The sequence below is a fragment of the Sinocyclocheilus rhinocerous genome, unplaced genomic scaffold (assembly GCF_001515625.1).
Source record: "Sinocyclocheilus rhinocerous isolate Xijiao unplaced genomic scaffold, SAMN03320098_v1.1 scaffold54, whole genome shotgun sequence".
Taxonomy (NCBI): Eukaryota; Metazoa; Chordata; class Actinopteri; order Cypriniformes; family Cyprinidae; genus Sinocyclocheilus; species Sinocyclocheilus rhinocerous.
This window is the reverse complement of record NW_015647078.1, coordinates 1,236,383-1,247,419: the sequence shown is the minus strand read 5'-3', so window position 1 is coordinate 1,247,419 and position 11,037 is coordinate 1,236,383. Positions and strand designations below refer to the sequence as shown.

At 35.7% G+C, this 11,037-nt stretch overlaps 1 protein-coding gene across 5 annotated transcripts in view; it reads right to left on the bottom strand.

The window, feature by feature from the left end:
* Window positions 1-1,926: 1,926 nt before the first annotated feature.
* Window positions 1,927-11,037, bottom strand: part of LOC107708724 (glycoprotein endo-alpha-1,2-mannosidase-like protein) — an 11,647-nt gene continuing 2,536 nt past the window's right edge. For 4 of the 5 annotated variants that reach the window (XM_016513017.1, XM_016513018.1, XM_016513019.1 and 1 more), the window contains 2 exons: window positions 5,706-5,782; window positions 1,929-3,318 (listed from right to left, as the gene is read on the bottom strand). In XM_016513017.1, the coding sequence (XP_016368503.1) occupies window positions 2,682-3,318; window positions 5,706-5,782 (714 nt within the window). In that variant the 3' untranslated portion in view covers window positions 1,929-2,681. Of the gene's footprint in view, window positions 3,319-5,705; window positions 5,783-11,037 lie in introns of all 5 variants that reach the window. The other variant, XM_016513021.1, reaches the window with a different exon arrangement.

Genomic DNA, 11,037 nt, shown 5'->3' with positions numbered 1-11,037 from the left:
TTTCAGACCGATGAGCTTTGTAAAAATCGACGCATTTCAGAAAGGCGGGGCATAGAGGAGAAACAATAATGTACAGTATGTGGAAAATAATGTGTTTTTTGAACCTTAAACCGCATAAACACATTTCATTACACCAAATACACAAAATAATGTTCTTTTTTAGCGACGTCATATGACCCCTTTAATGGTCACACATTGTTTGGTAACACTTTATTTTAAAGTGTCCACATGTTACGTGTACTTACTATTATAATAACAGTAAATTATGCATAATTACATGCAAGTAACCCTAAGACGAATCCTAATCCTACCCCTAACCATATAGTAAGTACATGTAGTGAATCAATATTACTCAGTACTTAAATGTATAATTACACTGTAACAAGGACACCTTAAAATAAATTGTAACCCATTATTTCAAGGTGAATTTGTTACAGTGTAATTACACAAATAAGTACTGAGTAGTATTAATTGACTACATGTACAGTACTTACTGTAAGGCTAGGGTTAGAGTTAGGGTTTGGTTTAGGGTTAGTTGTTTGTAATTATGCATAATTTACAGTCACTATATTACTATAGTAAGTGCATGTAATGTGCCACTATGTCACATTAAAGTAAAACTTTACCTTGGGTTGATCAAATGAACAAATCAGTGTTTTTAAAACCGCACCATTTTTTTTTACTTAAAATCAACTTTGCATTAAAACACAAGAAGAGAAGGATGGCAGATAATTGCCAAATGCTGATGAGCAAAGCTTGTCGCATCTAACAAAAAAAGACTTGAGGCTGTTAAGATGCTTCAGCTAAATATTTAGTTAAGGGTACGAATACTTATGCAATGTACTTATTTCAGTTTTTTATTTTTAATAAATTTACGAAGTTGTGACCATTCTGTTTTTGCTTTGTCAGTATGGTGTATGGAGTGTAGATTGATGTGGAAAAAAATAATTTAAAGAAGTTTATCATAAGGCAGCAACAAGTGTAATTATAAATGTAATTACAGAAATTAATTACAGATGTATTTTTAAAATATAAGTACAATGTAAAAACATGTATGTACACAATAAGTGCATTGTACCAAATGATAAATTAAAATGTAAGTACATAGTAGTTAAGGCCACTTAATATAAAGTGGGGCCATTATTTTAATATCAACTATTTAGCCACCGCCTGGGCTACAGAAAACATCCACATTGTATAACATTTTCTTTGTTCTTGAATCACCTTTCCAAAAGTGTTTTTTTTTTTCTTCTTCTGTGGTTATTTTAGCATAGTGCTGATTGTGTTATGTGTGGTGCAATTTGTACTCCGGTAATGCATCATCGTTGAAGTGCCTGTTCTGTTTTGAATGTGTTGTTTTGTGCAAGGCTGACATTCATAGACTGATGTAACAGCACTGGCTAACATTAGCTCAACATGAAGCAACATGCAGCCAAAATCTGTCCAGACACAGTTTGATTAATTACAGTGTTGTGATCATTACGCTAAACATTCATCATACATGACAACACCGTCCTCTAGTTGTAAAATGTCAATGTTGTGCTAGGGTAAAGTTAATGAAATTCAGATTAGTTTACCTCACATCAGTATAAATGTAAGTGTTAATTTAAGACTATCCTGCATAAAATAATATTGTCTTATGAACAATGAGCATAGCAAATTTTTGTGCAACTTGTTTATAAAAGCATTCTCATTTAAATTGAGACACTGACTTATATGACAGTTTACAGAAAAATGCTTAACGATGGCTTTAGACACAAATTCATTCTGCTCAGTCTGTTGTTGTATGTAAAATACAGCATTATGGCAAAATAGTTGATTTCCTTTTATTGTTTAATATTAAACATGAGTTACAATATGCATAATTAGGATTTACATAACATAATAAATCAGTCATTATTCAAACAAACCATATCCACAAATCATCAACCATTTTTTAAAATGTCACAATAAAAGTAGTCTTTGCATACTGAGGCCACACTGTTGCTGCTAGCAGAAGTCAGATTCAATGCCTAATGTTAAGGGAATAGCTAAAATTGCTAATTCACCCAGCCCCATGTACTTCCAAACCATACTTGGAATACAAAAGGAGGCATATAGCACAATGTTCACACTTCTCTTCTCCATACAATGACAGGGAATGAGGATGGATGCTGCTGAGGTCCAAAAATAAAAAAAACATAAAAAACCATTAAAGCATACCATAAAAACGGTGTTTTAGCCTTGTGTTTACAGTCATATTCACTCAAATATGGCACATCAAGATATTTCCAGCCAGGTTTTGATGTCAGTGATGCCAAACTGCTTTGGCTCTCACATGTCTTGGGCTGTTTGTGATGTCCCATGTATGAATATGCACTTGACTGAATGAGACTGGACTGATGCAAAGGGGTTTTCAGCTTCCAAAAAAAATATTCACAAATCAGATATAGAGTTGTAATCACAAAAATGATGACAGATGTTCATTTTTGGGTGGACTGTTCTTGTAAATACTTGCATTGAAACGGCAAGAAAATTGACAGTAAATCAATCTTTTATCAATAGACCGAGTGAGAGAAAAAGAAGGTGGCTTGTCTTTGCTAATTAGCTGTCTTTAAAATTTCAGCATAAATTGAAAGACAGTAATCGGTAACGTTGATAACGTCAACAACATGTGGAAACCTTCTAAACGCAAAACCCAATCACATAAGCCACTGCTCTTTCTCCTTACTGAAATGTTCTGCCCACTTCCTGGTGAGCTCCAGATAGTGGTCTGGCTGATGGGGTTTGTAGTCCAAATACAGACGGGCTACAGTCTTCTTGGGCACGGCCCTCTCAATCTGAGTTCCTTCATGCCACTCATTAAACGACGTTACTGTGATGATATCAGGCCTTATGGACATCGCTGCCTGCAACGAGGTCTCGTAATATCGTCCATTCACTCGGTTGCGTGTGTTGTGGTTGTTCCATGGCCGGACGGCGGTGTCCATATAACCAGGTCCAGCGCTAGGCACAAACAGCAAGTTGTTCTTGTCGCAGAAAGCTTTGATTGCTTTCCAGTTCTGGTGAGAAGATCCAAAGGAGAAGCCATTAGAAGCAAAGTAGGTGTACATGCCGTCGAACCCGCCAGCCAGGATTTCCTGCTTGTGACGCTCCTCCACAATGAGAGCGATGAAGATGCCATCGTAAGGAGTTCCTCGGAGACTGTGAGAGCCCCTGACGGTCAGCAGCTCAGCCCAGGCCTCCGGTGGCGTAAGGTAGGAGTCGTACACATAAAAGAGCGGAAGGATCTTCCCAGTGCTAGACTTGAACCTGTAGAAAGCCCCGTGTTTCCCGTATCTGTGAAAAGATTTGAGGAGCAATGGGTTTATTTGTAATATAATATTATAGTACATTTAATATATATTTAAATTATTTATTTTTAGATATCTAAACATACAGTTATTGGTTATGATTTCCTACACGTTTTACGTAAAACCACATTAAATTAATGAATTACACTACACCTGCTGAGTGGCATTAAACAGCTTGAAGATCAAAGACAATTTTTTATTGTTTCGACTGGATTCGTCTGAAAGAAGAAAGTCATATACACCTAGGATGGCTCTGGGGTGAGTAAAACGCAGCCTAATTTTCATTTTTGGGTGAACTAACCCTTTAATACATTAGATATTATGAACTAACAATAACATTTTTACAGCATTTATGAATCAAAGCATAATGTATTGTTAATTCAAGGATATATATTCATTTTTAATTGTGTGTTCATAATAAATTAATGTTAGTTTTGAAATGCTGAAAATGTATAATTAACATTAACCCACTGTACACAAAAAAATATTGTTCATTGTTTGTTCATGATACCTAATGCATTATATTAATGGAATAAACCTTATTGAAAAGAGTTATGTAAAGTATAATATATAAAAATATGTTAATACGTTACAATAAGATTCCATTTGTTAACGTTAGTTAATTACTTCAGTTAACATGAACTAACAATGAAAAATACTTCTAATGCATTTACTCAAAGGACAGTTCACCCCAAAATGGCAATTTTCTCAAACCTCATGTTGTTCCAAACTGGTATAGATTTATTTCTGCTGTGGAACACAAAGTAAGATATTTTGGTAACCAAACAGTTCTGGTTACCATTGACTTCCAATGTGTGGACAAACAAAACAAAACATCATACATTAGTTAAACATTTATTAATAAATTATTCAAATCAAAAGTTGTATCTATCAATGGTAAACGTGAACTAATAATGAACAGCTGTATTTATTATTTATTATAATATTAACACAGATGAATAAATACTTTGACAAATGTATTGCTTATTGTTAATTAAATGGGTCATGACATGAGAAATCAAATTTGCCTTGATCTTTTGGCATATAAGCGGTCTTTGTACCATTAAAACTGGGCACAAACATTTGCATAAACACTGCCTCCAGAGCGTCTTTGTACAGATATCAGATGTATCCCAGCGTCAGGAACAAGCGGATAGTTTATTTTTAATGGCATCCCGGATCGTGTCAGAGGACTGATGTTGTCAAAACACTCACATGCAATAGCGAGGGGGCGTTGATACTGTTTCCTATGCAGTGACGTTAGCCAATCATAACAGTGGCCGATTACTGAGAAGCCTTAAAGGACCCGCCCCTTAAAAACAGGCCGTTTTAGACAGAGGGTCAGAATGAGGGTTGAAAATAATCCTTTTTCCACATATTTATTTATTTGTGCAAATAAACTGTATTAACATTATAAGTAAACCTCAAGGAACATATTAAAATAATAATAATAAAAAAAATTAATCCATGTCATGAGCCCTTTAAAGCTAACTATAACCAAAATACAACATTGTACAGTGTTATAAAAGTGTTTTGTGCTTTCTGGAATGTTGCGTGTCCTTGTTCTGAAGGCGAGCCTCTCACAGCAGTACAGATGATTGTATTACCTGATAAAGTGTAAACCTACACAGCTCAGTTTTACATAATGTCTTTAATTCCAATGCATTCCTGTTGCTAGAGAACAATTCAAGGACAAATAACTTGGTTACACTTTATTTCGATAGTCCACTTTAGACATTCTACTAACTATAAGTAACTTTGTAACTACATTGTAACTACATGTCAACTAATTCTCATTCATTTGCAACTACATGTCTACTAACTCTCAGTGTAGACTGTTAGGGTAGGTTAGGGTTAGTAGAATAAGTTGACAAAGAAAGTGTTAGAAGATATTAAGCAGACAGTCTACTAATACTCTACTAACTGCTAGTTGACATGTAGTTGCAAAGTTACTTGCTGTTAATAGAATGTCTAAAGTGGACTATCGAAATAAAGTGTTACCAATAACTTTAATATATTTGCAAAAAATGACTCAGCATGTTGCAGCCAGTAGATTGTTACAGTGTTATAGATTTACACACTGCAGCCATTGTTCTCTTCAACCTGAGTGAGTTAGCTGCAATACCATCAGGTCATGTTATACGTTCTGTTTCCTGAATGATTAATGGAAGAAAATACCTCTATTTTTAAAACACCACTCTCTTTTCTGTTCACCAGGCTGGATTGAATTTCACCCCAACTCCTGAGTTCAAAGCAACCCAGCTCATCATGATGGACAAGGGCTAGACTTTCAGGTTAGCAGACAGGATCGCTCTGATCTTTAGTTTCAGAACAGTGCAGGAGGTATGAAGGTACTGAGGAGGTGCAACCTACTTGTCAATGATGTATTTGATGTTGTCATGCACACTGAGGTCCGTCCGGCCTTTGTAGGGCTGCAGGTGAAACGCAACCTGTAAAAAACCAAAGGTAATGAAGTAAGGAATAAAACCATTTCTAGCAGCTTCTAAATCATGTATCATTCAAATATACAACACATACTGTATGTCTGTAATAAACTGATACATACATTGATACTGATACCGTAGTGTGCATACAAAAGCAACAAAAATGTATTTGGACACTTAAAAATGTGCTAATGTCATTGTAGTAAATGCAAGATATCAAAACAAGTGTTGTCTTTGTACTGGCGTGTCAATGATTTTTAGTAGATGTAGGACGTTGCTTCTCTCAAGTTCACGCAGGAGTCCTAGCAGATAAATCACAGGTGTACTTCACTAAATGAACAATGAACGTGTTCCTCTAACATTTCACAACCAGTGTTCAAATACTTGCGATTTACTTTGAACAATATATACGTTTATTGGTCACACTTTATTTTAAGGTCCAAATATTACAATTAACGAACTATTAACTATGACGTTTGCCTTAAAAAAACATATTTTACTGCTTATTAATCGTTAGTAAGGTAGTTGTTAAAGGGTTAGTTCACCTAAAAATAAAAATTATGTCATTCATTACTCACCCTCCTTTTGTTCCCAACCCGCGAGACCTTCATTCATCTTCAAAACACAAATTAAGATATTTTTGATGAAATCAGAAAGCTTTCTGACCCTCCATAGACAGCAATGTAACAACGCATGGTGGTAATCTCATTAATGCCGCCTACGGTGACGCGGAGGAGAAGAACTGTTGAATAAAGTCGTTGTCTTTGTGCACAAAAAAGTATTCTTGTAGCTTTGTAAAATTATGGTTGAACCATTGATGTCACATGGACTATTTGAACAATGTTCTTACTATGTTTCTGGGCTTGGGAGCGTTTCAGTTACATTGCTGTCTATGGAGGGTCAGAAACTCTCGGATTTCATCAAAAATATCTTATTTTGTGTTCCGAAGATGAACAAATGTCTTTCGAGTTTGGAACGACATGAGGGTGAGTAATTACTGACATAATTTTCATTTTTGGGTGAACTATCCCTTTAATTTTAGCTATATGAGGTAGAATTAATGGATCTAAAATATGGTCATGCAGAATAAGACATTAATATATGCTTTAGAAGTACTAATAAACAGCCAATATGCTAGTAATAAGCAAATAGTTAATAGTGAGAATTGGTCCCTAAACTAAAGTGTTACCCTATTTCTTTCTACAGCAGTTCTTAAGTTCACAATGCACTGGAGGTGAAGATTATCTGTGAATAACAACTTCATTACCCATGTTTCAGACATACTGAACATATTGCTGTATCCTGCTGCAACACCTTTGTAAGGTGGCTGACAGATGACTTTCTCAAAGTCCCAGAAACATAGTAACTTAAGACACAGACGTGTCATGCTGAATACTCCGAGGAGACAGACCCTCTCCACTTCAGTGACAGCAACATGCACAAGGCTGATTGAACTGCAAAACCCTCAGGGCCTCGAAAGAGAAAAGCCAAGCACAAACACCCACCACTTTTGCACACCGCCAATCCGGAAGGTCTTCATAAACTGTTACCATGGCAACCTGCATTTAGCGACACATCTCCGTCATGGACAGTTTGACATCTGACATTTTGGACATGAACATCTACACTACACTAGTGTTTTGAGAAGGAGGTTGCTGATAATACAAATTACAGGTAATCGACACCTGGAAAGAGGACTGACTGCCAATGTAGTCAATAACTGGTTACAACTACACTGATTGCTATAATCATGACTTTTAATGGTGGAGTCGTTGCAGAAAGAGAGGATGGAAAGAAAAAACATCTACTCATGTTCATTGTTACTCACCTCATAAAGGTGACAAACTCATTAGATGCATAAAAAAATGATGGTGCCATTACTGTATTTACCATCATTTGTTCACTCACTTTGTTCACTGTATAGCGAATACCACACTATAAATCTTTACTTTTTCTTTCTTTAGTTTCAAAGAACTAAAGGGATTTGAATTGGAGATGGCAAAAAATCTGGTTTGTGATGCCTGCCTCAACTAAGTCTCTTTCTCTGCCTTTCTTCTCATTATTTATGCTATATGACAGGGGAACATGTTCTGCTGAATTGTGAATTTGCTTTTGACACATTTTTGCAAATCAGAGGTGTCAAATTCTTGCTGAAATCTCTTATGCACTGCCATCTAACAGCTAAGCATGAAAGGTCTCTTAACATGAAATGCAAATGAGTTTATAATTTCTACTTCAGGATAAAATGTAGTGCTTTGATGTTGGAAAGATTTAAACATACTCTGAAAATCTCAGAAAGACTAAAGTACTAATAAATCCTTTTTCATTTCAATGAATGTGTCTGTACAGAATGAGGTACGGCCTTGAGCGCAGTTACAAAGATACAGTGGATGTTGTATAAGCACTGGCATGACGTCAATCCACTCAAGTCATGCTATATGCCTTGCTGTGCCCTTACATCTAAATGTGTGACACCAAGATAAAGCTGAAATGCCAAAGAAACAACTGTAAACCAATGCTACATGGTTGGTTAAGAAAGTAGACTGCACAGACAGTCTTTCTCTAAAAAGGCAAATCAAAGCACATAAAATGGAAAATAAATCAACAAACTAGCTCACAGCTAGCTTGCCGGTATCAAATTTTCATGTTGTGATTAATTGCTAATGCTTTTATCATAGTATACTGTATTATCAAGATATTGAAATTTAGTTGCAAAAAGTGTTGTCATAATACAGTATAACAGGTTTAATAACTTTTAATAACTTTCTTATAACAAAAATAACAACATTTAAATACAATAAAGCAATAAAAAAAATTACAGAGAGTGAAGTGCGCTTTCATCCAGAGTGTCTCTCACGTGTTCCATCATGCACTTCTCAACCGTGCTTGTTTACATCAGAGTGCACACGCGTCTTTGACGCAGCATACGGCGGTGTTGTGCATTGTGACTAGTTTATGGGAAAAGTATTCTTAAAATGCATTCAAAATTCGGAATAATTTGTAATAAATAATTATTCTCTGTATTTTAAAGTACTCACTATAACAATATTGTGCATATTCATTACCGTGATATATCGCATTACCGAATACCGGGACGTGTCTAGGTCAGAGTGAAAACTCAATTATGACACTCATGTACAGGTTCTTCAAGGTTTCTGTAAGGCAAGGTGTCTAAATCATAACTATTGATTACTGGGGTACATCAGGGTTCAGTGTTGGGCCCCTTAATTTTCTCAACATACACAACACATTAGACTCCATCATTCATGTACACCATGAATGTGCAGCCACAAGTGGAGAGCAAATTAATTGGACATGGTTTGCCAGAACACACTTGTCTTTTAGGACACAATATTTTAAAAAAAAGACAAATAAAAAAGGACCTCACCAAAAGAATGTACAATGGCACCCGGGATTGTAGATAAGCTCAGTGTTGTTGTGAGAATTGTCATTATCATTGTCAAACATAAAGCCCAGACTCCAACACTATCAATTCTGATGGGAAACGAAGCACATGCAGTGAAGAGATATGCTTCATTCCATCCCACTGCCCAAGCCGCCACTGGGAGCATTCATGAATGAGTACAGATGACTGGTATTGCTTTCTGTTTCCAAACTAATTCAAACATTTTGTTCAAAGATTGTGCAATCGCCTTGCAGTACAGCCCCTTGTGCATTTCAAGACTTAAATCTACATCTGAGCCCAGAATACTATGCTTTGTTTACCCAAAACAGAGCAGTTGGTCAAGTCAAGGCATTTGGGAAACAGCATGACATTTTGCACATTACTGATAAAGGGCATACTGATGAAGCGGTTTAAAAACTAAAAGTCCCACTGTTGCGGCTAAAATTCAACCATTCCATGACACATGGGAAGAAAACCTAACTCATACTATGACAACATGACAGTAATCACAGGCATGGTGTTACAGACTTGCTTCTCTAGACACCAGGGGATTCTGGGCTTATAAAATACGATGGACAAAGAGGCCCAGTAACAGCTCTGAGCCTGAGCTCCTCTCATCAGGCAGCAATGGTGAACACAGCTATAGGCAGTAAACACAGAGACTTATGCAACCACTAGTGAGCTCAAGAAATTACAGTCAGTGGCTCATCCACAAAAGCACAAACAATTCAGCTGTTGCAGCAAAACTGAAAACCATTTTAGTGCCTACCTACTATTTTTAGTAGCTCATATCTTGAGTTTTTAAATAGATTGTTCAAGGAATGATCATATGTACAATCATATTTACTTTCTTTATAAGGAAACTGATAATATACAAAATAAGATATAATATCAGGTTTATCTCCTGACATTTATACGCAATATGGGTGTTTTAATGTGAAAACTGCAATACAGAACAGAGATCTTAATACAAGGTCTTATATCATAGCCTATATATTTCTTATTTTAACATGGAAGTCATATTTGCCATTCAAAGTGAATACCTAGAATAACGTGCACTGACTTTAAGGTATCAGGTAAGAGTCACTAAATTGTCATGAAATGACATATCCACATAAAACTCAGATATACATTCACTCACAGAAAAGGAAAAAAGTGCAAAAATGGTTATAATTATAGGTACAACGGCTGGTCACTGGGGCATCTTAAAGGAACATCTTTGTTTCTAAAGGTTCATAATAGATTCACTTAAGGGTACTATTTGAAGGCAGGGGGATTGTGAGGGAACTGCGGGGGGTTTGTGAGTTGAACAGTATTTAACATTAAAATAAACAAATGAGGCTGCAGTTAATCAATAAAACAATATATCTTAAAAAACACTGTTATCTAAAGACTCGGCTATATAGTTTAAAAAGTAGCTTTATAGTTGCACTTCATGTTTCAGAGTGAAGTGCAGCACTGTGTTCATTTACACACAGGCAGCTTGTAATACGGTGTTTTTAGAGCAGCTTGGTGTACTGCAAATGCTGCTCTGATAAACTCACCTTTGCAAGTGCATGTTCGCTTCATTTACATTCACACATAATTGGCAACGTTTTATGGACTGACATTTACAGCATTTTACCAAAATTCCACCAAAATAAAAGCTTGGAGATCTGACATGTTAAAAGCATGAGGGTGTAAACACTGGGAAATGTGGAACTTAAGACAAAAATGTGTATTGTCCCTTGCTGGTTTGTTCTTGTAAAGAGTGAAGAGTGTAAACACACTGTGTTAATATTTTGTTAAATAAGCAATCATTTGGTAATAAAAACTATATTTTTATTTAATAAAAAAGAAGAGTTTTTTATTAAAA